General features: G+C 42.7%; 1 protein-coding gene across 5 annotated transcripts in view; it reads left to right on the top strand.

Annotated features, from left to right (window-relative positions):
* The window catches only part of LNX1 (ligand of numb-protein X 1), a 200,907-nt gene that overhangs the window by 57,732 nt on the left and 115,307 nt on the right, over positions 1 to 27,868 (top strand). For 3 of the 5 annotated variants that reach the window (XM_067735957.1, XM_067735956.1, XM_067735953.1), the window contains one exon: positions 21,985 to 22,477. In XM_067735957.1, the coding sequence (XP_067592058.1) occupies positions 22,086 to 22,477 (392 nt within the window). In that variant the 5' untranslated portion in view covers positions 21,985 to 22,085. Of the gene's footprint in view, positions 1 to 5,239; positions 5,393 to 5,726; positions 5,866 to 21,984; positions 22,478 to 27,868 lie in introns of those variants that run through there. The other 2 variants (XM_067735954.1, XM_067735955.1) reach the window with 2 other exon arrangements.

Genomic DNA, 27,868 nt, shown 5'->3' with positions numbered 1-27,868 from the left:
TCAGTCGTCTTAGACAACTCTACAAATATGCTGTGGGGGGAGAAAAAGGAAGCAAAGAGGGGCTGAAGTAGTTCTGACGAATCTTGAGGTACGGTCTTAGCAATAGTTCATTGTCGGGAAGAATCCTTGAGAATGCCAACCTTCATTGTAGTGATCTAGAAGGAAAGAGCTTTGAAAACAGACCTCCTTTCCCCCCCATAGATTTCCCTGTCAAGATACATAAAAGAATTCAGACTAATGAAAAAGCCCAAGTGAGCTGGCTGGCTAACTAGGACAGGCCCAGCCTTGAGTTCAGAGAGCTTTCTAACGTGTTCCACCTGTCTCTCCAGAGAACAAAGTTTACGGGATATGTTGATGGCAAAGGAGGCTTGCTTCTAAAGAGTGAGATGATCATATGGTAGCCGAAATGGCATATCGTAGAAGTTTAGCTCAACACCAAAAATACGGTCGCTCTTAATAAATGACCCATGCCCTAGATGCTGAATTTCTTTCTCTTTCTTCCTCCCTTCCTTCCCTCCCTCCCTCCTTCCTTTCTTTTCCTTCCTTCCTGTCTTTCTTTCTCCCTCTTTCTGTCTGTCTTTCTTCCCTTCGCGGTTTCATCATCATGAGAGAAGTCTCCAGCAGTAACGTGAAGACGTGAAGGGTGAGCTCTTAAGGCTCTTTATCATCTGGCCCACCTTACCCATCCAAACCAAGCTCAGGATGGCTCCTCTTTACCCCGACAAGGTGCACTTCTCATGGTCTTGTCCTTTCCCTCATCCCCTTCTCATACCTTCCTCCCCAACACACACAAGTTGGGATCATCCCTGCCTCTACCTGCTGTCCTGTCTGGATTTGTGTGCCCTTCTCAGCTATCTCTCCAAATCCTAAAAGGTTTGATTCATGTTCCATTCTCCATGAAATCTTGCCTAATGACACCAGCCAACACCAATCTTTTCCTTTCCTGATTATCCCTCCCATTTACTCTTAAACCAAGGATAGAAATTGCTATGGTGCTTGGACTTGGGTCTTGAAGATTCCAAGGTCACCTCTGAGCTCAAGGGCATCACGGCCTTCTAGCAATGACAGTGAGAATGATATGGGAGGAGGAAACGGAGAGGCATGTGTCTAGTATTTGCCAAGCCTGGTCCAAACCATCTAACTTGGTAGTGGTTGTATTGGAACTTAATTTTATGTTGTCCATATAATCCAGTTGTATGTAGTTCTATGCTCTTGTGACCCTTCTGATAACATTTGCAGATTTTAAAGGGATTGACTGTTGAAGTTTTAGAGAGAAATAACCATAAATGATGTCATAGAGAGTTACAACCGATCATTCTGGAGGGGCCCCTCAAGTTGGCCTTCCTTGCTTGGGGTTGGTTTGACAGACTCCAAAAAGATGATGCACCCTGAGGATGCCCCCAGGGAGGATGGATTTCCTGGTGTGTTTTCTCATAAATATATGTATAAACGTATCCATATGTCTATATGTTCTATATTTACATACTCAGTGTATAAACCAGATTAATAATTCATTTGCAATTGGAGACAGTCCTTCCCAGAAACTACACTTCCCAGGGCTACTTCTACAAGACACTTCCTTCTGAATAGAGGATGGGTAAGAACTTTGATTAGTGTCCAGGAAGTTGTCCAGGAAGCATGAGATCAGAACCCTTCCCCATTTTTTCCCAGTGGGTTAAATTGCTCTGGCCCTGCCATTTGCTGGCTGGGCTGGCTTTCAGCGTCTCTATGCCTCGGTTTTCCAGCGTCTATGCAAACAGTAATAGTGCCTAACATAGGATTGTGGTACAAAGTGCTTAGGACACTAAGTAGCACCAGCTAAGCACTTATTCAGTGTTTGTTTCTTATGATTATTGTGTATATCTTTTCACCAGTACTTTAGAAATAGCATTTCCATAAATAATGCAACAGCCCTAATGGAATAATGAAGCCCATATTGATTTTTTTAATCTTTAAAGATTATTCTAAATCCAGGAGTACCAAGTCGAGGGGCTTATTATGTGAGATACATCTACTTTTTCCTTTCCCTTTTTTTTTTTTTTTTTTTGCGGTACGCGGGCCTCTCACTGCTGTGGCCTCTCCCGTTGCGGAGCACAGGCTCCGGACGCGCAGGCTCAGCGGCCATGGCTCACGGGCGCAGCCGCTCCGTGGCACGTGGGATCTTCCCAGACCGGGGCACGAACCCGCGTCCCCTGCAACGGCAGGCGGACTCTCAACCACCGCGCCACCAGGGAAGCCCTCCTTTCCTTTTATACACCGTTTCTGGGAGTAAGCTCCACTCATGGTTCCACTTCTGTTCTCAATTTTTATTCATCAAACCACAGGAGCAGAAGGCTGTGTCTCTGAATACAGCAAGCGAAGCCCCATCACCTCGATGGCTTTAGAAAACGCTTTCTGCGCTGTCACTTCCTGCAAATTCTTTCACTCAGAAACCGTGTTCTCCGTCTACCCTCCCTAAGTCTGTGATCTTCTCCCCCTCCCCGGTGGGGCCTGGCGCCCTTCAAAGATGATTGACACACACGGAAGGCAACTGTACGCAGGCCTTCTGATGACTCACCAGGCCGGCGGCTGGGCTGGCCCTCCTGCTGTCGCGCCGGTACCTATTCCGGAAACACCGGCAAGTAGAAGGTTTTGATCCCTTAGTCTTATTTTGTTGTCGTTGTTAATAATAAAGTAGTAGCCACACCTACCACAGTTTCTACTGGAGAAAAACGTGAATGGGTTTTTTTGTTTTGTTTTGTTTTTTAAGCTTCAGTTCTCTACAAAGTGCACCCAGTTCCCAGGTGGGGCAGGTAGTCTAGAGCACTCTGGACGGCTGGGGCGAGAAGCCAGCTCTTTTTTGCAAGTGAAGTATCCAGAGCCCACCCTGCACCCCAGCCCTTGACTAGAATTTCTCCTCCTTCCCTCCCTGGTTGTTTTACAAGGTATCAAATGACTGGCGACACCCAGTCAATGTGGAGGCCAAGAGAATGGAATTAACACCTTCCTCCTCTCTCCCTCCCCCTCCCCTCCCTCCCCCTCCCCCTCCCCTCCCTCCCCTCCCTCCCCTCTCCTTCCCTCCCTACCTCCCTCCCCCTCCCCTCCCCTCCCCTCCCCTCCCCTCTCTCCCCCTCCCCTCCCCTCCCTCCCCTCCCTCCCCTCCCCCTCCCCTCCCTCCCCTCCCCCTCCCCTCCCTCCCCTCCCTCCCCCTCCCTCCCCTCCCCCTCCCCCTCCCCTCCCCTCCCTCCCCCTCCCCCTCCCCTCCCTCCCCTCCCCCTCCCCTCCCTCCCCTCCCCCTCCCCTCCCTCCCCTCCCTCCCCCTCCCTCCCCTCCCCCCCTCCCTCCCCTCCCCCTCCCCTCCCCTCCCTCCCCCTCCCCCTCCCCTCCCTCCCCTCCCCTCCCTCCCCTCCCCCTCCCCCTCCCCTCCCCTCCCTCCCCTCCCTCTCCTCCCCCTCCCCTCCCTCTCCTCCCCCTCCCCTCCCTCTCCTCCCCCTCCCCTCCCCTCCCTCCCCTCCCCTCCCCTCCCTCCCCTCCCCCTCCCCTCCCTCCCCTCCCCCTCCCCTCCCCCTCCCACTTATCCTTCTTCCTCCACCCCTCCCCCCAGCCAAAACACCAACCAACCAATCCAAAAACCTCTGAAGAAGGACAGTGTTAGAACTATGGAACCAAAGCGTTTCCAGTATCAAGAGAAAAGGGAGCTAGAGTAGGGGGGAAAAGACGGAATTTCAACTTTTTTTTTTTTCTTCAAGGGAAAAAAATAGAGTGTATCTCTGGGTAAGCAGGCCATCCTCCCGGGAGGGAGAACCCACGATTTCCCCAGGTAGTACATTCCAGAGAGTAGATAAATTGTCCAGAGATACTGGACGGGGGCCACAGAAATACACGACATTTAAATACAATGATGGAAGCTGTTTACAGTCCTCTGAAAGATGCCTTTCATCTGAAAGACGAAAGGGTTTAACAGTCAGTCGCGATAGCTCAGAGCGGCCGCTGTGACACCGGATGAGTTGTAGTCTTCCAATCTTTTCCTACTTGAAAAGCTGAAGCAACACAATGACTTGCCCAAGGTCACACACACCACACTTGGGACAGAAATAATCCTAACTGCTCCTTCCGGGCTCTAACCAGCTGACAAAGCCACCTTATTACTGTACCATCATTGGAATCTGAATCATTTAAATTGCTCCTAATTGCAGGCCAGCGGTGAACTGTAACCTCTATGTGACTCTGCCAGGTCAGGGAGGTAGGAGTGACGGAAGTTTTACAAACACCTGAATATGGGGTGAAATGCTGGGAGGGGGAGAGTGTGAAAGTGTTTGAAAGTCAAGTGTTTGAAAACTTGACTCTGAAACTGCTAACAGTCATCATATTTAGATTTTTTTAAAATGAATTTGAAATGTCACCTCTCATTTATTTTATTGGAACAGAGAAGCACTTGGGATCCAAATGGATGCCATTAAGAAAGGCAATTTGGGGATAAATCTGATATAATCCAAGCAGTCAATCTTCACACACTTCCCTTTTATGCTCATTAAATGACTGTCTGTTTTGTGTTTAAAGATCCTATGTTATCACTTATATGTGGAATCTAAAAGATAAAACAGTCTGTTTCTGTATATACATAACAAAACAGAAACAGACTCATAGAGAACAAACTAGTGGCTACTGGTGGGGAGAGGGAAGTGGGGAGAGGCAAGATAGGGGTAGGGGATTAAGAGGTACAAACTAATACTATGTAAAAAATAAATAAGCAAAAAAGATATATTGTACAGCACAGGGAAGTATAGCCATTATTTTGTAATAACTTTAAATGGAATATAATCTATAAAAATATTGAATCACTACACCTGATTCAATATTCAGGTCGTACACCTGAAACTAATATAATATTGTAAATCAGCTATACTTCAATTTTTAAAAATAAAGTTTTGAAAATGAAAAAAAGTAAATAAACTTTCTTTTTAACTCTTTTGTAGGCAACTATTGGGGGGGTGGGAGGAGGGGACTGAGGAAGCAACCAGGCGTATAAATTCAGATCTGTCCACGGAGCTGGACACCCGCTGTGCTCAGGAAAGAAAGTAAATTCCATAGGGCAAATTGCTCTGATTCATTTGTCCACGCAGAGACGCCACCTACCTGCTCGCAGGTATTCAGGTAAATGACAGGTGGGCGGGACCTACCTGACTGTTTCAATAGCTAAGGTCCCAGCAATGTTTTATCTGTCGAGGCTCCCATGATGGCACGCATTTCCTGGTCTCCACCGACCAGTGCCTTCCTCCTTCCTCAAGGCACCTATGTGACCGGTGGAGGCCGGTCCTGCTCAGGTGGCCCAAGGAGCTGCTGGATTAATCCACAAGGCGCGAGAGCTGCAGGGTTGTTGCTGCTTTGAGAGCCCCAGGCAGCACTCGAAAAGGTGAGCTGAAACCCTCCATTTTTCTCTCCGGGCATTTAGACCACTGGCCCCTGACGGATCTGAAGGAAGAATTTGAATGAAAAATATAAACTGAATGGTTTAGCCCTGAGCGTTTGACCCAGCGGGAGAAGCCCTTTTTGAAAGGAAAAGAGATGCCGTTGACATTTTGGTGACACCGGAACTTTCTCCCAGTCCAGATATTTAATCCTTTTTGTTTCTCTTAATCATTAATCCTGCCTCTGCTTGTCTGGGAAGTTGAACTAATTATTATTTTTTTAAACTCTGAAGTGGAGTGGGGACTTTTTTTGAAACTTAACTCAAAGATGCAGACCTGTTCAGCCCGTGTTGGGAGGGGGCTGAATTCAGAGTTGCCTTATTTTGTCTTACCTTCTGCGTTCACCGGAGGCAATTTGCATCTAAACCTGTGAGATGACCTCAATTTTTTTTCTCCTGAAAGTCTGTTCCGCCAACAGGTAAGCTCTGTTGCCCTTACTCAGCAGCCCTGCGCTCCAGTGTTCTTCCCTCTTTCTTCTCTAAAAAAGTCTACTCTTTTCTTTGTTCTTTGTTCTTTTTAAAACCACTTTGCAGTCTGGATTAGAATTGTTTACATTCAGACCCTGAGCGCCTGCCTGCTGACCTTTGGTTAAAGTAAAGATGATTTCCTCAGTGTTTACAAGAATATAAATTCAGGTCTGATTTGTAATTTTTTGGAACTCTTCCATTTTTTTCTCTCTTTTCTTTCCTTAGCAAATATACCAAGGAGATTGTTCTGCCAGGACCTTTCTTTTTTCAGTAATTTTACCTCTAGGATCCATTTTTGCTTTCCTAATCCTGACCACACAGCCTGTTGCTACTTCTGTTCTTAACAGCCCAATAGCCACACTCTGCACTCAGTTCTGTTGTTAGGGGGAAAGAACCCATCTCCAAACTCAGTTAGCGAGGGAATAATATGTTAGGAATATTCATATTCCTATGACTACTCATATTCCTCCACGCAGAAATTCAAAGTGCATGGCCGTTCTCCAGAAGTATAGATTGAAACAAGCTGAGAACGCTGTTGTCGCAGACAGTTGCTTCTCCCCCGAGACTCAGCTCCGTGCTTGTTGTCAGTTTCTCTTACTCCTCAGAGGCTTATATAGCTCTTCAAGTGACCTTCGAGTCTGTCCTTTTCCCCTGAGCCTTGTGCTGGGGTGGTGACAGCTGCTTGTCCCTCACCAGTGTGCTCACTTGATTCCGAGTTTTGTCAGCAGAAGAGAGAAAAAGATCCCTTAGATCCTGAATCTTCCGGATAAAATTGTGTCTTTAAAGTCGCAAACCTCTCGACAAGATTGCCTTTCCTCTGTTGGCCATGGTTTGTTAGTTCTTTGCATAGTAGTTCATGTATGGTTAAACCATATAGTGACATCACTATATGTCAGAGCCCCTGGCTATTAAAGGAAAAAAGCTAAGGACACTACACCCACAGCTATAAATTTATTTATTTACTTATTTATTTTTGGCTGTGTTGGGTCTTCGTTGCTGCGTGCGGGCTTTCTCTAGTTGCGGCAAGCGGGGGCTACTCTTCCTTGCAGTGTGTGGGCTTCTCATTGCGGTTTCTTCTCTTGTTGTAGAGCACGGGCTCTAGGCGCACTGGCTTCAGTAGTTGTGGCACGCGGGCTCAGTAGTTGTGGAACATGGGCTTAGTTGCTCCGCGGCATGTGGGATCCTCCCAGGCCAGGGCTCGAACCCGTGTCCCCTGCATTGGCAGGCGGATTCCTAACCACTGCACCACCAGGGAAGTCCCTACACCCCCAGATATAAGAAACGGAAAAAATTACAGAGACTGGAATTCACAGTGATCCAGAATGCAGTTGGTGTCTTGGATAATGTATACATGAGTTTTGTCCAAAGGGATGAAAAGACCCATAGTGGTTCCCTTCCTGTAGTAACTCCATCCCTTGGTTAAGTGGCAAAAAGCTTGATTGCAAAATGTATAGTCTCTTTCATTCACATCTTCCTTATATTACTTCTCTGAGCCTCAGTTTCTTCATCAGTAAAACAAGAGCTAATAATCCCTACAATATAAAGTGGTCCTGAGAAGTACATGAGGTAACATAGAGAGAGCATCTATATACATCCTTCTTTAAGGCATTTATCTGGGTTGCTTGGAAGAGATAGTCTGGCCTTACCGAGATAAAAGGTCTAATGTGATTGCAATTGTTAGGGGCCCTGATAGTTCTTGTTATGGTTATTAATTGTAAGTAATTAACACCAATGTGCACAGTGCAGAGAAAGGAAACAGGCAGGAGGCAGGGAAATGCTTAAACTGTGTAATTAAACAGGCCAGGCAGATTGGTCTCCACCGACCTCCCAGGCAGGGTTTAGGAGCTGCTGTCCGCCGCTGTTACTCCTTCCTTCTCCCTCCTCAAGGCTCTCATCCCACAACAGTCCCACAAAATGTTGTCCTTCGCAGACCTTTGGGGGAAATGTCCTGCTGTCATTTGCTGTAATCTGACTTGGCAGGCAGACCTCGCTGCCTTCGGTTGTGCTATCTGCAGGGCAGACTGGTGCTTGGTCTCCTCCAGGCTTGCAGATAAACACCCTTGGCCACAGCCTGGTGAGCTGCAGGGCCAAGTCGCGGGGAGGAGGAGCCTGCCCTGGACTGAAGAAGGGGGACTTGTAGGTCTTTTGGATATGATAATTCCCTCAATGGACTATCGTGTGTCCTTTGATGACCTGGGACTTGAGGGCAGGCATGTTCCCAGGGCCCTGGGACCTTCTCCAGGTGTCACCCCATCCTGAAAAGATAAGGCACCTATTCACCATTCAAGAGCAAAGTAACGGCTTAGTGGGTTGAGACCAAGGGTTCAAAACCTCGATCCGACTGCTAGCTTGCTTAGGGGAACCTGGAGAAGCACCTCAACCTCCCTTTCCATCAGTTTCCTTGTTTACCTTTTCCCGCAAAAGGGATGCTAACATGGTGTGCTTCACACGCCCCTGGGCCCCATAACAGAAGCTGGATGGGCTGCACACCTAGGTGGGTAGGTCAGGCTGACTGCAGGGGAGTGGGCAATTCCTCCCTAGGAAATATTAGTCTTATTTATCGAATTCTAGGTGGAATGGTGCTACTGCTTTAGAAAAGTGGCCCGGTCTCAGCCACCAGACTCCCTAGGTTCAAAACCCAGCTCCACCGCCTACTAGCCTTGTGACCTGGGATGGGTTATTTAACGTCACTTTACCTCAGCTGTGAAATAGGCTTATTGTGAAGTTTGAAATGAGTTGAAAGGTACAAAGTGCTTAGAATAGTCCCAGGCACAATGTCAGCTATTACTAGTATCATTTTCTTGAAAGGAAGGCACCATGGGTAAAATCAGTCAGATCTGGGTTAGAGAACCAGTCCCGCCATGTAATTACTAAACTAAAGAAGCAATTTAATATCTCTTTGTCTCAGTTTCATCATCTGGAAAACAGAATACTTACCAAACCCGGTGCTGTCACGAGGAATAACTGAAATGGTTTTATATAAAGTGCCTGGTATATAGTAAGCACTCAATAAATGTTAAATCGTATATTATTATAGGAAACAATTATTATATTGGATACAGCTAGACTTCTAAGGTCATGCTACAGTTTGGATATGATAATGATGGAAACAATAGTAACTTGAGAACCAAAGATTCTCTGAGCAAAACAGACTTCCCAAAAGGCCCCCAAAGGCTTAAAAGGAGAACATGATGAACAAAGATTATCTTGTTTATCTTGGACTTCCAGGGGAGGGGAACTGCCAGTTGAAATGCCTGAACCTTTGCAGAACTGTGGGCAGTAGGATTCTGCGATGTAAACAAACAGTGGGTTTTCCTGGAGCAGTGACTCCTGGCTTCCTGGCTTGCAGTGTCTCCTTTTTAGATTTGAATTCCTCACTTAAATTGGAGCAATAGGGTCTGCTAGGATTCTGACTACTTAAAAGGCCGTTTTCGTAAGATGCTACCAAGAGGGGACATATGAGAGATGCTCCGAAATGTGTCCTCCTCGTTGTCTCAGTATCCGAGGACTCCCTGGGGGGACATAACCATTCTTGATATTTCTGTGCTGGCAACACATAGACTCACTTTTATGTGGGTGGCAAATTTATTGTCCTCTGGCAGGGCCTCCATAGTATCAAGGGCTTTTCAAAACCGTTTGGAAGGAAGACTACATCACTCTTTCTGGGTTAATAGGATTTAACCATCTATTCTCTCCAAAGAATAAAGGTTTACGTGAAAGCCATACAAATTGCAAAGCGCAAAGACTGCACTGAGCTGAAATCAAAAACAGAAAATGTTGGTTGTCCCCTATAAACTTTTGACATCCATCTTTCCCTCTTATTTTGTTCTAAGGGACATGAGGACACCACAGTGAGCTGTTGCTTAGTTACCCACGGATATATTTCAGATCAATATAAGGAAGAACTTTCTAAAAATTCGAGTTGTCCAAAAATCCAGTAGTTTGCCTTTCAGGGCACTGAGTTCCCTGTCACTGAAGGTGATTGTTTTTGGGTATATTTAGTACCTGGTACATGTTTGCTGAATGAATGTGTGCCAAAGTAGATTTGTGTTTCTTTAGCAGCCTATGCCGCTCATCTGTAAAATAAAGACTATAATCACTGATCTCATAGGATCATTCTAAAGATTAAATGAGAAAATGCATGAAAAGTACCCAGCGTAGTATCTTGCACTTAGTGAGCTGCTCATTAAATAGTAATAATCATTATGTTTTATTTTATATTATATTCTAAAAGGAGAGGAGAGAAGGGATTCCTGGGATTCAGGTAGAGGGTAGACGAGATGACCTCCAAATTTGAGATTTGCGGTTTCTGCGCTTATCGCTCTATTCCTGTTCTCTTCACCCCTGCCCTTCTGTGTCTGCCTTTCTAGAAGAACTTCTCCCCCCTGTTCCAGGGGGCCATGCTCCTTGACATGGTAGATTGAACCACTGTTAGGTTCTGTCCCATTTAACCAGAGACTTTTTTTTTTAGTATCACTAATATGTGACTTGAAATGTGTGGACTTAAATTCCACCATTATTTTCCAATGACTCTTAGTCGTTTCTTGTGTTTGATGCATTCGTCACAAGGACATAAAGGACTTCACCAACAGCAGAGTGGAAACTCTCCAAGCATTTTCTTAAGTAGCCTCTTGGTGCAGAGCATGACAACAGCACACATATGATGGTGAGGACTAAATAAATAAATAAATAGTAAATAAATAGTAAATAAATAAATAAATAAATAAATAGTCCTTGCTATGTGTTGAGATGATTTACATAAGTTGCTCGTGACTCCTTCGGTCAGTCGCATGGCCTGTTTGAATAGTATGCTGAGTGCTTAGGCTTCTGCATACTCATGTTAATACATGAGTCATTTGGTGTTTTCAAACGCCTCATTAATTATTATCATTATGCTTGTATTATGTCTTCCACAGCACACATACAAACTCAGCTATTCTACCTGTAGTCTTTTCTCCCCTTTGGGGCCCTAGCAAATTTGGTTTAACAGTCATCTCTGAAGACATCTGTGTTCTAACTTAGCAATGGATTAAAAGAAAATTATTAGGTTTTTATGCCAGGGCAGAACTGCTATCCCTAAGTATGTAGCTATCTAAGTGGCTGCCACTCAGCATATTGTCCCTAAACCCTAAACCGTGTAGACAAGCGTTGGAGAGGATCCTGCGGAATATGTAACCCATTCCTGGGGAATACCCCTGGAAATACAGAGACCCTGTATTCATTTCATATCGCTGCTGTAACGAATTAAACTTGGCCTCTTAAAACAGCACAGATTTATTTTCTCACAGTTCTGGAGGCCAGAAGTTTGAAATCAAGGTGTTGGCAGAGCCTTGCTTCCTCTGGAAGCTCCAGGAAAGAATCCTTCTTTGCTTCTTCCAGCTTCCGGTGCCTCCAGGTGTTCCAGGCGTGTGGCTGCATCCCTTCAGTCTCTATCTCTGTCTTCACATCACTCTCTCCTCTGTATCTGTGTCTTTTCTTCTGTCTCCTAAAAAGATACTTGTCATTGGATTTAGGATAAATCAGATAATCCAGGATGATCTCATTTCAAGATCTTTAACTTAGTTACATCATCAAAGACTTTTTCGAATAAAGTCACATTCACAAGTTCTGGGGGTTAGGATACGGGTATATCTTTTGGGGGGACATTCCTTCACATAGGCCCCTCCCACTACTTATAGAGAAATTCCTTCTCCACTTAGAGGCTGAAATATTGTGCAGAATCCAGCAAGAAGAGTTAGAATTGGCAGCCTTCACCACTACCATTATTTAATTCCTATGTTCAAAGTACAATAGTTAAGTGTTTTATATTCTAAAGACCTACTGAATTTTTTTAGTCAGTAGTGTAATTTATCTACAAAAGCAAATCAGTAAAGGCCATTTTAGGTTGCTTTGATAGACAAGTAATATCCTGGTTGAGGAAGTGATTATTCCACTGAACCCTGAGCCCAAACCACAAGTTTTCGCTTCTAGGAGCCATGTTTTCAAAGGGACCTTAACAAACTAGAGGGCATCCTGGGTGGACACTTGACCACTACCTGGACTACCCAGGAAGACAACTGGAAGAACCAGAGACAAAAAGACAAGAGAGAAACCACAATGCTGTCTTTAATTTGGGGGGCTGTCATGGTTAGAGGGAATGAATGTGATCTATGTTACACTGAAAGGCATAACAAGAGCCAAAGGTCATACTAAGAAGAGGGAAGCATTCAGCTGTTGGCAAACTGATGAGCTCCCCATCACTGGAGGTGTTTCAAACAGAAGCTGATAGGTCCTCTGTCTGGGATGTTGTAAAGAGGCTTCTTGCACTTGGTGAGAATCTAAGATCATTACCCAACTCAAAATCCTGTGACTTCTAAATAATTTTAAAATCTCAAATACAGATCATCGTGTGGGAACATCAGACATCAGCGAGTGGATTCCTCTTCCTTGATTGAGGAATTTGCTCAGGTTCTTCCTCCCACCTGGATTTCTTCCCACTTGCCCAAATCCCATTTATCTTTCATGATCCTCCCTGAGGACCATCTGTTCCATGAATTTTCCTTGACTCTTCTGGGCCAGACTACGCTGCTCTCTTGCTCCTTTCCCTCCACGCTTGCGTCCCTGGCTTCAATTTTGGAGGACCATACTCCTTGTGGATTCTCTTGCAGTGTTTTAACTTTTTTTTTTTTTCTATATGTAAGCTCCATTTTCATAATAGATTTAAACTCATTGAGGATGAAGTTGAATTGCTATGGGAACTCCCACAGAAATGCAGACACATGTCAGGCAGGTAATAGATGATACGTGAACACCTGTAGAATTGAAACAGTAGAAAAATGTTGAGAATTCAAATACCTTCCTCCACCTTGTCCTTCCTTCCTTAAAGCTTGGTTATCTGTTTAAAAAAACCATAAGCGTTTCCCGAGTATGTGTTTCAGCCTTGAGTGGAAGAAGGCCAGCCTGCTTCTTTACCATGCTTCTCCTCTGACATCAGTACTGCCCAGGACCCTATGGCAACTAGCTGCATGAACAGAGCCCTTGGTCAATGCAAAGTACCCTACTTTCACTTTTGTTATTGGCGGGGGGTCTACTCCATTTCACCGTGTTGGTAGACCAGGAACTGGAAGGATATCTCTTCTGGGCTAGAGTTCTTACAAACAAACCCAAGTTTGGTGCCACGACACCCCGGGGGAAAGACAGTAAAATCTGTCAAGAGAGGCAAAGCTCCTCGGGCTTGGGAAAGCCCATCACTAACTTCTAAACCTTGCATCTAATTGGCTTGCCACCCGGGACTGTTCTCACTTAACACTTCCCTTGTTTTCCCCACTTTCTGAACATCTATGTTCTCAGTTATTGACTCCAGATATATTACATTGTCTCCTTTTAGTTCAGTTCTTTCATTTCCTGACCATATTTCAACTTCTTTAAAGACCATTTATATATTTTTTTTCTGTCTTTTCTAGTGTTGGCAACACTATGCAGACTAGTGTCATTCACAGCCTGCGTTAATGAATTGCTTACTCTCTCCGAGAACACTGATTTAGATATTAAGTAGGAGCAGAGCTCACCTTGACCTTTGCAGCAGCTCATATGCACCTGCCCTCCCTCTGTTCCCTCTGTCTGTCCTCTGCAATGCATATGGCACCCCTGCCTTCCCAGCCTCCACTTCCAACCTAGGCTCTTGGTTCAAAGACAGTTTTTATCTCATGTGTGACTAGTTTTATTCAGGTCACTAAAGCACTAATTTCTCCCTATTACATAGGTGTCTATAAGCTAAGGAATAGCCCACAGAGCATTTCTTCATCCTCTTATACACCTTAGTTCACAGTTGGTTTTTTGTTGTTGTTGTGGTACGCGGGCCTCTCCCTGTTGTGGCCTCTCCCGCTGCGGAGCACAGGCTCCGGACGCGCAGGCTCAGCGGCCATGGCTCACGGGCCCAGCCGCTCCGCGGCACGTGGGATCTTCCCGGACCGGGGCACGAACCCGTGTGCCCTGCATCGGCAGGCGGACTCTCAACCACTGCGCCACCAGTTGGTATTTATAAAAAAACTGATGGCACTTTGATATCTCCCAGTCTCACATAATTTATCTATAATTTAAAATGTAACTGTAAATTTACTTTGTTTAATAGAGGAAGATAGAGTTTGCCCTAACTTTGGCAATTACTTTCCCCCAATAATCTAATTTAAGAGTTGAAGCCAGAGCTATGGCAGTGGTTAGACAAACATGCCTGCTAGATAATCATTTTAGAAAGAGAGACGAGGCCACTGGTGTGAAGAATGTCTTGGCACTAGTCCACCCTATTCCTCTGTGGGTGTATTTCTAGTCTTCATGGTCCCAGATGGTGTTTCTGACTGTGACTGTGATCTCTGAACGGAGGTGTGCCTTTAGTGACCAGTTTCAAACCAACTCTGCAGCCTTTCTGCCCTGAGCAGCTTCATCCAGATTTTAAAGTACCATCAACAACAGGAAAACCTTAAGCTCAGTTTTGTTTGAATGGCTAATTCATCTTGGATTTAAAAAAAAAAATTTTAATTGAAGGATAGTTGATTTACAATATCGTGTTGGTTTCAGGTGTACAGCACAGCGATTCAGTAATATATATATTATTCTTCAGATTCTCTTCCCTTATAGGTTATTAGAAAATATTAAATATAGTTCCCTGTGCTATACAGTAGATCCTTGTTGGTTATTTATTTTATATATAGTAGTGTGTATATGTTAATCCCAACCTCCTAGTTTATCCCTCCCCCCCAACCCCACAAGCATAGTTTCTTGAAGGGAAAGACTAAGGGATTCTAAGTCTTTACGTGTTTGAGACATACTGTAAAACATGAAGGTTGGTTGAAGGGAGTCAAAGATTTGGAACATTAAATAAGTCAGCAAAAATTATGAAGCACACTGACTACAGTAGGGCAGAGTCTCATGCTGTTTGTATAGCCACAGAGTGTCCTTGCTCTAGAGGACGGTTTCTATCACTTGACTGGGCTCTCTTATACACTCACAGAACAAAGCTCTTTCAGGATCCAATAGTTTTGTGATCATTTTGGGGACCTGGCTGTAGGTTACACTTTCTTCCTCTCATTTGAAGCCAGTTCTTGCTCTTGCCTCATGAGCCCTTCAGCAAACGGCTCACCTGGTGCCTCTATCAAGTATAACAATCAGAGCAGTCAATTTAGACCTTGGTTAAAATTTAGTGGCACACCTGTGACAAGGTTGTAATTCTCCACTTTTGCTGTTGCACCTGCCTGGGAACCAGGGCAGGTGCAAGGAAAAGATTGAGGCCCACAGGAGGTGTTGGAAGCTGATCTGGGTCCTAACCACAGCCTCAACACCCTACTCTCTCTACCTGAGTCTCTAAAAATAACAGTGACAGGGCCATGAGTAGGTGGGGCAAATGCGGCGCTCACCTTAGGGTGCAGATTTTAAGAGGGCAGATTTTAAGGGGGCACCAAAAAAACCTTAGTAATCCCTATAGATAATATTTTAATGTATTATTTAAATAAAGACAAGGATTGGTAGCTCAAGTTAGCTAAAGGTTATTTAAGATTATCACTTTGTCAAACATGGCAATTTCGGGCTTCCCTGGTGGGGCAGTGGTTGAGAGTCCGCCTGCCGATGCAGGGGACACGGGTTCGTGCCCCGGTCCGGGAAGATCCCACATGCCGCGGAGTGGCTGGGCCCGTGAGCCATGGCCGCTGAGCCTGCGCGTCCAGAGCCTGTGCTCTGCAACGGGAGAGGCCATGGCAGTGAGAGGCCCGCGTAAAAAAAAAAAAAAAAAAAAAGGCAATTTCCTCAACTGAAAATCAGACAGGCAAAGAGGTAGATTTTGAAAATAGTATTGATGGGTTTGCTTCCTTTAAAGCCAGGAAAATGAAACTATGGGGAAAAAATTTTGGTTTTAGTATAAGTAAAATATTTAAACTTAAAATAACGTTGTACATTTAATATACATATTTTTCATGTTTCCCACATTTTTTCAACTGTCTTAATGATCTGGGGAAAAATTAACCATTAAAAACATACACAAAAACATGTATATCAGTACTCACATTTCCTTTTGCCTTAGGCTGCAACACGGACCACAAAGTGCTGATGGGATAAAAGTATCTGTTATTTAGGAATGTCTTCAGTGGATTTTTTCTGACACTGTTTGGCATAGGCTAAATAGGAATTTTCCAGAAGCAAGGCTTTCTGACAGATAAGGGGAGAACGCTAATGGTCCAACGTGCCTGACTAATAAGGCTCCTCACACACTTTCCTTCTCAAAGAGCATCTGGAGCTTCAGGATTTCTAGTTTATCCCATCGCCCACCCCACCGTCAGCTGCCCTTGGCCTGCCACTATTTTAATTTTTTCATTTATTAGTGAATTTCAATGAAAGCTCGTCAATGTTTATTCTCTGCATAGGAAAAATTATCTCGGATTTACCATTTCTTTCAATGATTTCCATTTCTTTTGTGTTACATATGTCAGGATATTTTAGGACAACAAGAGTTGTCAAAATAAAGGAATGCTTACAGACAAATGGGAGAGCTCCAAATTCCCCAAATACCATCCGTTCTTCAGATCAGATTATACGCTGAGAATTCTAATACTGGAACTGTTTAGCCATTAAGGACTTTATGCTGTTTATATCAATCTAACTAATGCCACTAAATATCTTTGCATTTTCTAAACTGTTCCTAGCCCTTGCTTTTGCTTTTAAAAGTGTTTACTTCTCTACTTCATTACCCTTCATTTTTTTTCCCCTCTGTGGCCAAGAATTGCTAATAGATTCCTTCAGGCCTCAGGGCAGTGTCCCGTGCTCAGCCCCGACGGGACTGCAGCAACAGCCGGGGCGTGTATTGCCACCAAGAAAACAGATGCAGTCTTTGGCTGTGGGAGCAGTTGGTTAATTCCCGCTTCATTCTGTCCTGGTTGCTATCCATACATTGTAGGGAGGACACTGTTAAGTTGGGAGCTTGCAGAAGGGTGTGGTCAGCCTCTTGGAGTCTGAAGGAAACCTGAAGGAATGTCAGATGCACCTAAGGCTACTGAACCTAGGGGAGGGCTTGGGGGCTGTCTTCCTATAATTGAGGGATTTAAGGAATTAGACATATTCTAAATGGCACCCATGAGGGGGTGGGTGAGTTCCAGGGAGGCAAATTTTTGGTCAATATATGGACTTTCCCTCCCTAGGAGATTAGAGGTATCCAAAGGAAGAATGATCTATTTTATAAAGTAATAAAGGCCTATTTCATCTAAGGACCATCTCTCGAGGCTCCCTTTCAACCCAAAAAGTTTCTGGCTACCATGATTCGTGTTTGTCAAGGGTAAAGTACCAATGCGAGACACGCTGCCATTTGACTACAAGGATACATTCTTTTTAATAGTACGAGGTCCCATTACTATTGTTTGAATAGCGCATGTGACTCATGCAACTATTCAAGAGATGCTTTAGAGTCATGTCTTGACCTTTCAATAGAAGGAAAATGTGAAATTGTCAGTGCAGCATGCCAGATGACGTGTTTATAGCACCTTTCCAAAGTGGAGTACATGGATTATTCTGACTACATCAGATAACCATTTTCTATAAAGGCAGTGTGCATTTAAAGGAACCTTAGTGGGACAATAGCCACCAGGGACCCCATTGTTCTGATAGGTCATCTCATACAAATTTTTTTCTACTTCCAGATAGGCTATATCCCAAAGGCTGTTCTTTTGTGTGTGCGCTTTTTTATCATCCAGTTTTATTGAGATATAATTGACATACAGTTCTGTATAAAGTATACAGCATTATAATTTGACATACATACGTCATGAAATGATTACCACAGTAAGTTTAGTGAACATTCATCATCTCATATAGATATAAAATAAAGGAAAAAATTGTTTTCCTTGTGATGAGAATTCTTAGGATTTACTCTCTTTAATATATAACGTATGGCAGTGTCGACTTTATTAATCACGTTGTACATTACATCCCTAGTGCTTATTTATCCTATAACTGGAAATTGGTATCTTTTGACCACCTTGACCCACCCCCCTTCCCCCGACTCTGGTAACCATAAATCTGATCTCTTTTTCTCTGAGTTTGTTCGTTTGTTGAAGTATGATTGACCTACAGCACCATGTTAGTTCCTGGTACACTGCATAGTGACTTGATATTTCTAGACATTACAAGATGTTCACCACGATAATCTAGTTATTATATGTCACCATATGAAGATCCTACACGTTATTATTGACTGTATTATTTCACCCCCTGACTCCTTCATTTTGTAGCTGGAAGTTTATACCTCTTCATCTCCCTCCTGAAGCCTGTTCTTAAGGATATTAAGTCTTCAGTCTATTGAATTTTCCAGCACAGGCGACAGTGCACCTATGACCTCTAACGACCCTCCTGGCCGAGGACGGTGCTGATTCACGTTTGCTATGAAATGTATCTTTGTTGACAAGCCGCAAACGTTTAGAATTTGAAAGTTAGGTAGGAAAAGTTCTGGACAGATTTCAGGCAAGATAAACCAGTGGGAAAGGAAGCAGGGATTAAGGACAAACAGAAATGGAGATTTTGTTATTTTCCCTGGTACTTCCTGGCGTGCCATTGGTGGACTACACATCTCTGTAAAAGTCCCCTCGGGTGTCTCTTCCACCCCCACATAAGAGGAGAAGGAGGAAAAAATGGTTCCTGAGTCACAAGAGCGTTGTATCAAGGCAGAATAAGAGTTCCACCCCAAACCACACACCCAAGGAGGCAATCTACTTCCTGCTCTTTTTCACTCCAAACTGCAAAAAAGCCACCCTGCGGCTCCCGTGCCTTACCCCAGCCAGGATCAGGGTGCTGACAGCTGACACACTGACTGATGCGGATGGATAGGCCCTCTCGCTCACTTTTAGGGGAGAAAAGAGTTTACCTTTTAAGCCTTAATGATTTTTGATAATTTCCTCTCAGTTCATCAGCAAGGCACATATATGTCTCAAAACATGATACATCATCCACGCTTATAAGATGTAAACTGGAAATAAGAAACGTCAGGTAAATTATACGAATCATATTTTTTTAAAGTCTACCTAGTTCTTTCTTTAGAGCCCAAACTGTTTGTCAGCCAGTGCTCTTTTAATCTGTGTCTATTCATATAGGCTTTATTTAGTCTAAAGCGAAGTTGAAAAATATATACAGCAGTGTTTACATTAATATTATGTGAAGAATCTGGTTTTCTCATAGGGCCGATTGCTAGGGACTTCAAATTGGTCTCAGATAAAAAAGAAAGCAAACAAAAACAAATGAGCGTTGGAGCTAAAACCTGCCGTTTTTGCTCGCCCCAATTCACTCATCCTGCGTCAGGCATTTTAACCCTCAGTAAAGTCAAAGAATCCTTTCATTCAGAGACGTTGGGAAAACCCATCTGCGATGTGGCCTAAAGAGATTTTTCACCTTCTAATTTCCTGGGGCTCTTTTATTTAGTGAGTTACATTTTGGGATTCTCACTGATCATAATCAAAAAAAGATGCTGGGAGAAAAGTGGCAAAATGGTGAAGAGCAGTAAGGAGTCAGGAGCCCTTGCTGGTTTGTTTCTTTTTTTGTGCAACTGACAAGTTACTTACCTACTGCACCTCAGTTTCCTCATCTGTTAAATTAAAAACAAAACAAAATCCCTGGGGATTTGTAAGGATTAAATAACATAATATATATAAGGCCCCAGCATAGTGCTTGGCACATGGTGCCTGGCATACTCAAAAAGCTGTTATAAAGAAAAAAAAAAGATTTTCCCAAAAGCCAACCACCCCAAAATAAAACACCTCCACTTTATTAGAACAGATACATAGAACGCTATTTCTGAAAGGGATTTCATAGTATCTAGTCTGATGGTTTGCCTTTTTTTTTTTTTTAACTTAAGCCACGGTGCTTTGAACCAAATATTATGAGGAATCTAACGTGTGAAATAAAAGTGGAGCTGGGTCTGGGTGGAGTGGAAAAGTGGACACAGCCCACCATCCCCCTTCCCTTCCCTGGAAGACCCTGAGGCAACTGACACCCCTTCCAGAGCAGAGTGAAAACCAAAACTCTGGTCCAACTCCACCTTTTCACCAACAAGGGAATGGCCTAGAAATGTGACGTTGTTTTTCCACCTGTCCAACCAGAGCTATCACCTGCATTCCTAGCAGTCTCCAGTACTGCACAACAAGAAAGAACACGTGGGAGTATGTGACCCAACTCTTCCAGGTCTAAATATCTAGAGCTTTAGTTCAAAATATGTGAACATCTTTTCCTATAGCAGATGATAACCTTTGGGTGGCCATTTCCATTTTCATGTTTATTTTTCAACCGTTTTTCATGCCACTTAAAGCATTTCCTGTGTGGTTCCAGTACCTTCTATCAGCCTTGACGACAAAGAGCGCTGTGTAGGTTTCCATGAAATTTGACTAGAAACAACTTCACCCCCTCCTGCACCCTCTGCCTTAGCTGCCTGTGGTCTCTTTTGATGCTAAATAAAATGCTATGATTTCTAAAGGTTTCACATTCAGGGTACTTTACTTCTACCTCTTGACCAGAGCGTTCTTCAAGCCATATTACTGCAGTACAGAAATGTAAACACGAAGCTGACTCAGTGAAAGGTTGAAGTCAATGTATTTTCTTTTTGAGATAAGGCTATGTTTGTACAAACAACCTCGGACTTTATTTGAAAAGAAAAAAAAAAACTGCAAGGCAGTTAATGACTGCTGTGCTGTTTCCAAACGTGGCTAGTTTCCTGTTAGGTTATTCATGTGTCCTTATGTTCCTGTGGAAAGCTTAAAGTTATTTTATTTACTTTCAGAAAAGAAGAAAGTTGAGTTGGGGGCTGGGGTATTGCAGGATTCTTTGTTGTCATGAGCGTTGACCTCTGTTTGCACTGCTTACCCAGGCTTCTCATTACTGTGTTCATGTCCACCTCCTCCAGACTGGGGACTCCATGAGGGCAGGCATGTCCTTTAAAGCTCTCTTGAAAGTCTCCCCCATAGGCAACTCATTACCTAGCTCAAGGTTGGCGCTCAAAAAATGTTTTTTGAAAACAGAGATGTTTATGATTATCATTGTTATTCATCTCACATTACTGCAGCTCATTAATAAAAATGACTGAAGGCCAAAAAATATGTTTATTGACTGATCAGGAGACTTCCTAGATGTTAATCAGGCATGTTGAAAACTCCATTTTAAACTCTGATACTAAAGGAAAATACATAGTGTGATAGTATTCTGCTAGTTTGAAAAAATATATATATAATTGAATGAAAGACAACTATGAGAACAAAGCAAAAAGACCCCTTAGAGGAACTATAGCTTTCAGTTTCCAGGCCAACTGAGCTAGACTGGAGACAGAAGGACTTCAGTAACAAATACATGTAAGAATAGTTCATATTTATTGGACACTTACTATATTCCAGGCATAATTCTAAGACCTTTATGCCTCATATCTCATTTAATCCTCACAACAACCCTCTGAGGTAGTCTGTCCCCTTTTTACAGACATGGAAACAGAGGCTTAAATCATTGGCGCACAGTGGTGGTGGGATTGGCCCAGGCAGTATGGCTCCAGAACCCACTTTACCACTACATGACTGAGTAAATGAAACGCATACAGAAGAAAGCAATGCTTTCGTCATCGTAAAAATACGACTGCCCAAAGAGCTCTCATTTCTTCTCAGATGATTTAGCTGAAGACTCTGAGGTCCTATATTTTCTGAGTTTTGGAGAACGGTAAGGAAGACAGATACGAGAAAGCCATCAGCGTTAACTGGTTTTCTTCTTGTCCTGCTCTGACAGAGAGTTTTATAAATCACTGGGCTATTTTGTTAACAAATTACATTTCATAGGGTGTATTTCTGGGCATTTCCCAGATCTTACCCCAATAATTTTCATGACACCAACATGAGGATATTAAAGGGAAATATTATTCCTGCTGGGATAGGTGGTTAAACTGAGGCGTAAGGAGGCAAGGCTGCTGGCCCCAGGTCATGTCGGTCACCTGAGTGGGCACTCAGCCCTGGCCTTCTGAGTCACGGCCCAGCTCTGTCCCCTGGCAGCACTGCCTCCCATCTATAACCAAGATAAGCAGTCTTGTTCTCTTTTAGGTTTGTGGATGGCTCCTAGAAGATCTTGATTCTCTCCGGAGGATACATCGTTTTCCTGGGTCGGTTTCCTGTCACACTGCCCTGCCCCCTCCCAGTCAACCATGAACCAGCTGGACCCTGCTGAGGACCCAGATGCCATCCCTGCCCCCCTGTGTGTGGTGTGCGGCCAAGCCCACGCCCCTGAGGAAAACCACTTCTACACCTACACGGAAGAAGTGGACGATGACCTCATTTGCCACATCTGCCTGCAAGCTCTGCTGGACCCTCTGGACACTCCCTGCGGACACACCTACTGCACACCCTGCCTCACCAACTTCCTGGTGGAAAAGGACTTCTGCCCTGTGGATCGCAAGCCTGTGATCCTGCAGCACTGCAAGAAATCGAGCATCCTGGTCAACAAGCTCCTCAACAAGCTGCTGGTGACCTGCCCGTTCACAGAGCACTGCGCGCAGGTCCTGCAGCGCTGCGATCTTGACCATCACTTTCAAATGAGGTAGGGAGGGGCTTCTCCTTGGCCAATCCAGTGAAGTCCCGCCCTCAGGGCGGCCACTGGAAGGGTGGGGTGTTCCAGGGCCCGGCTGCTTCCCGAGATGCTTGTTTCTCTGCCTTCTGCTTTGCAACCAATGCAAGGAGTCATTCAAAATAAGAAAGGTCTTAGGTATTAATGGCTGTGGTTCAGGGTGAGGAAACAGTATGCGGTAGAGTTGTGGGGTGTGAGTTGCGCGTGTGTGTTTATAGGACTGGGTTTTTTTGTTAAAATATACATCACATAAAATTTACCATTTTCAGTATACAGTTCAGTGGCATTAAGTATATTCATATAGTTGTGCATCCACCACTACCATCCATCCATCTCCAGAACTTTTTTCATCCTCTAGAACGAAAACTTCATACCCATTAAAACAAACAAACAAACAAACAAACAAAAAAACTCCCATTCCCTCCTCTCCAGCCGCTAGCGATCGCCATTCTACAATAGTTTCTGTCTCCGTGAATTTGACTGCTCTAGGAACCTCATATAAGAAGCATCATTCAACGCCTGTACTTTTGTGATTGGCTTAGTTCATTTGTGTCCATTTGAAATGTGAAAGATACTGGAAAATCTGATGGGCAGCTTTCTCTGAGGCTCCTGATCCCCAAAAAGATTTCCTGGAGGGCATTGCTTACCTTTTCTGTTGTTGTTAAATTTATTTATATTATTTATTTATTTATTTATTGGCTGTGCTGGGTCTTCATTGCTGCATGTGGGCTTTCTCTAGTTGTGGTGAGCAGGGGCTACTCTTTTTTTTAATTTTTCTTTTTTTATTCAGCAGGTTCTTATTAGTCATCCATTTTATACACATCAGGGTATACATGTCAATCCCAATCTCCCAATTCATCTCACCACCACCACCACCCCCGCTGCTTTCCCCCCTTGGTTTCCATACATTTGTTCTCTACATCTGTGTCTCAATTTCTGCCCTGCAAACGGGTTCATCTGTACCATTTTCCTAGATTCCACATATATGCATTAATATGCGATATTTGTTTTTCTCTTTCTGACTTACTTCACTCTGTATGACAGTCTCTAGATTCATCCACGTCTCTGCAAATGACCCAATCTCGTTCCTTTTTGTGGCTGAGTGATATTCCATTGTATATATGTACCACCTCTTCTTTATCCATTCATCTGTCGATGGGCATTTAGGTTGCTTCCATGACCTGGCTATTGTAAATAGTGCTGCAATTAACACTGGGGTGCATGTGTCTTTTTGAATTATGGTTTTCTCTGGGTATATGCCCAGTAGTGGGATTGCTGGGTCATATGGTAATTCTATTTTTAGTTTTTTAAGGAACCTCCATACTGTTCTTCATAGTGGCTGTATCAATTTACATTCCCACCAACAGTGCAAGAGGGTTCCCTTTTCTCCACACCCTCTCTAGCATTTGTTGTTTGTAGATTTTTCTGATGATGCCCATTCTAACTGGTGTGAGGTGATACCTCATGTAGCTTTGATTTGCATTTCCTTAATAATTAGTGATGTTGAACAGCTTTTCATGTGCTTCTTGGCCTTCTGTATGTCTTCTTTGGAGAAATGTCTATTTAGGTCTTCTGCCCATTTTTGGATTGGGTGGTTTGTTTTTTTAATATTGAGCTGCATGAGCTGTTTATATATTTTGGAGATTAATCCTATGTCCATTGATTCATTTGCAAATATTTTCTCCCATTCTGAGGGTTGTCTTTTGGTCTTGTTTATGGTTTCCTTTGCTGTGCAAAAGCTTTGAAGTTTCATTAGGTCCCATTTGTTTATTTTTGTTCTTATTTCCATTACTTTAGGAGGTGGGTCAAAAAAGATCTTGCTGTGATTTATGTCATAGAGTGTTCTTCCTATGTTTTCCTCTAAGAGTTTTATAGTATCTGGTCTTACATTTATGTCTTTAATCCATTTTGAGTTTATTTTTGTGTATGGTGTTAGGGAGTGTTCTAATTTCAGTCTTTTACAAGTAACTGTCCAGTTTTCCCAGCACCACTTATTGAAGAGGCTGTCTTTTCTCCATTGTATATCCTTGCCTCCTTTGTCATAGATTAGTTGACCATATGTGTGTGGGTTTATCTCTAGGCTTTCCATCCTGTTCCATTGATCTATATTTCTGTTTTTGTGCCGGTACCATATTGTCTTGATTACTCTGGCTTTGTAGTATAGTCTGAAGTCAGGGAGTCTGATTCCTCCAGCTCCGTTTTCTTCCCTCAATACTGCTTTGGCTGTTCGGGGTCTTTTGTGTCTCCATACAAATTTAAAGATTTTTTGTTCTAGTTCTGTAAAAAATGCCTTTGGTTATTTGATAGGGATTGCATTGAATCTGTAGATTGCTTTGGGTAGTATAGTCATTTTCACAATATTGATTCTTCCAATCCAAGAACATACTATATCTCTCCATCTGTTGGTATCATCTTTAATTTCTTTCAACAGTGTCTTATAGTTTTCTGCATATAGGTCTTTTGTCTCCCTAGGTAGGTTTATTCCTAGGTATTTTATTCTTTTTGTTGCAGTGGTAAATGGGAGTGTTTTCTTAATTTCTCTTTCAGAATTTTCGTCATTAGTGTATAGGAATGCAAGAGATTTCTGTGCATTAAGTTTGTATCCTGCAACTTTAGCAAATTCATTGATTAACTCTAGTAGTTTTCTGGTGGCATCTTTAGGATTCTCTATGTATAGTATCATGTCATCTGCAAACAGTGACAGTTTTACTTCTTCTTTTCCAATGTGTATTCCTTTTATTTCTTTTTCTTCTCTGATTGCTGTGGCTAGGACTTCCAAAACTATGTTGAATAATAGTGGCGAGAGTGGACATCCTTGTCTTGTTCCTGATCTTAGAGGAAATGCTTTCAAGTTTTCACCATTGAGAATGATGTTTGCTGTGGGTTTGTCATATATGGCCTTTATTATGTTGAGGTAGGGTCCCTCTATGCCCACTTTCTGGAGAGTTTTTATCAGAAATGGGTGTTGAATTTTGTCAAAAGTTTTTCTGCATCTATTGAGTTGAACATATGGTTTTTATTTTTCAATTTGTTACTGTGGTGTATCACATTGATTGATTTGCGTATATTGAAGAATCCTTGCATCCCTGGGATAAATCCCACTTGATCATGGTGTATGATCATTTTAATGCGTTGTTGGATTCTGTTTGCTAGTATTTTGTTGAGGATTTTTGCATCTATAGTATCAGTGATTTTGGTCTGTAATTTTCTTTTTTTGTAGTACCTTTGTCTGGTTTTGGTACCTCATAGAATTAGTTTGGGAGTGTTCCTTCCTCTGCAATCTTTTGGAAGAGTTTGAGAAGGATGGGTGTTAGCTCTCCTCTAAACGTTTGATGGACTTCACCTGTGAAGCTATCTGGTCCTGGACTTTTGTTTGTTGGAAGATTTTTAATCACACTTTCAATTTCATTACTTGTGTTTGGTCTGTTCATATTTTCTATTTCTTCTTGGTTCAGTCTTGGAAAGTTATACCCTTCGAAGAATTTGCCCATTTCTTCCAGGTTGTTCATTTTATAGGCATAGAGTTGCTTCTAGTAGTCTCTTAGGATGCTTTGTATTTCTACTGTGTCTGTTGAAACTTCTCCTTTTTCATTTCTAATTTTATTGATTTGAGTCCTCTCCCTCTTTTTCTTGATGAGTCTGGCTAATGGTTTATCTTCTCAAAGAACCAGCTTTTACTTTTATTGACTTTGCTATTGTTTTCTTTGTTTCTATTTCATTTATTTCTGCTCTGATCTTTATGATTTCTTTCCTTCTGCTAACTTTAGGTTTTGTTTGTTCTTCTTTCTCTAGTTCCTTTAAGTGTAAGGTTAGATTGTTTATTTGAGATTTTTCTTGTTTCTTGAGGTAGGATTGTATAGCTGTAAACTTCCCTCTTAGAACTGCTTTTGCTGCATCCCATAGGTTTTGGATTGTCATCTTTTCATTATCATTTGTCTCTAGGTATTTTTTTATTTCCTCTTTGATTTCTTCAGTGATCTCTTGGTTATTTAGTAACATTGTTTATCCTCCATGTGTTTGTGTTTTTTATGTTTTTTTCCCTGTAATTGATTTCTAATCTCATAGCGTTGTGGTCAGAAAAGATACTTGACATGATTTCAATTTTCTTAAGTTTACCGAGGCTTGACTTGTGACCCAAGATGTGATCTATCCTCGAGAATGTTCCGTGCACACTTGAGAAGAAAGTATAATCTGCTGTTTTTGGATGGAATGTCCTATAAATATCAATGAAATCTATCTGTTCTATTGTGTCATTTAAAGCTTGTGTTTCCTTATTAATTTTCTGTTTGGATGATCTGTCCATTGGTGTAAGTGAGCTGTGAAAGTCCCCCAGTAGTATTGTGTTACTGTCGATTTCCTCTTTTATAGCTGTTAGCAGTTGCCTTATGTATTGAGGTGCTCCTATGTTGGGTGCATATATATTTATAATTGTTATATCTCCTTCTTGGGTTGATCCCTTGATCATTATGTAGTGTCTTTCTTTGTCTCTTGTAACATTCTTTATTTTAAAGTCTATTTTATCTGATATGAGTATTGCTACTCCAGCTTTCTTTTGATTACCATTTGCATGGAATATCTTTTTCCATCCCCTCACTTTCAGTCTGAATGTGTCCCTAGGTCTGAAGTGCGTCTCTTGTAGACAGCATATATATGGGTCTTGTTTTTGTATCCATTCAGCGAGCCTCTGTCGTTTGTTTGGAGCATTTAATCCATTCACATTTAAGGTAAGTATCGATATATATGTTCCTATTACCCTTTTCTTAATTGTTTTGGGTTTGTTTCTGTAGGTCCTTTTCTTCTCTTGTGTTTCCCACTTAGAGAAGTTCCTTTAGCATTTGTTGTACAGCTGGTTTGGTGGTGCTGAATTCTCTTAGCTTTTGCTTGTCTGCAAAGCTTTTGATTTCTCCATCGAATCTGAATGAGATCCTTGCTGGGTAGAGTAATCTTGATTGTACGTTCTTCCCTTTCATCTCTTTAAGTATATCATGCCACTCCCTTCTGGCTTGTAGAGTTTCTGCTGAGAAATCAGCTGTTAACCTTATGGGAGTTCCCTTGTATGTTGTCATTTTTCCCTTGCTGCTTTCAATAATTTTTCTTTGTCTTTAATTTTTGCCAGTTTGATTACTATGTATCTCGGTGTGTTTCTCCTTGGGTTTATCCTGTATGGGACTCTCTGCACTTCCTGGACTTGTGTGGCTATTTCCTTTGCCATGTTAGGGAACTTTTCAAGTATAATCTCTTCAAATATTTTCTCGGGCCCTTTCTCTGTCTCTTCTCCTTCTGGGACTCCTATAATGCAAATATTGTTGTGTTTAATGCTGTCCCAGAGGTCTTTTAGGCTGTCTTCATTTCTGTTCATTCTTT

This window comes from Pseudorca crassidens, chromosome 4, assembly GCF_039906515.1.
Source record: "Pseudorca crassidens isolate mPseCra1 chromosome 4, mPseCra1.hap1, whole genome shotgun sequence".
NCBI lineage: Eukaryota > Metazoa > Chordata > Mammalia > Artiodactyla > Delphinidae > Pseudorca > Pseudorca crassidens.
Note: the sequence above shows the minus strand (reverse complement) of the source record. Positions and strands in the feature narration are given on the sequence as shown.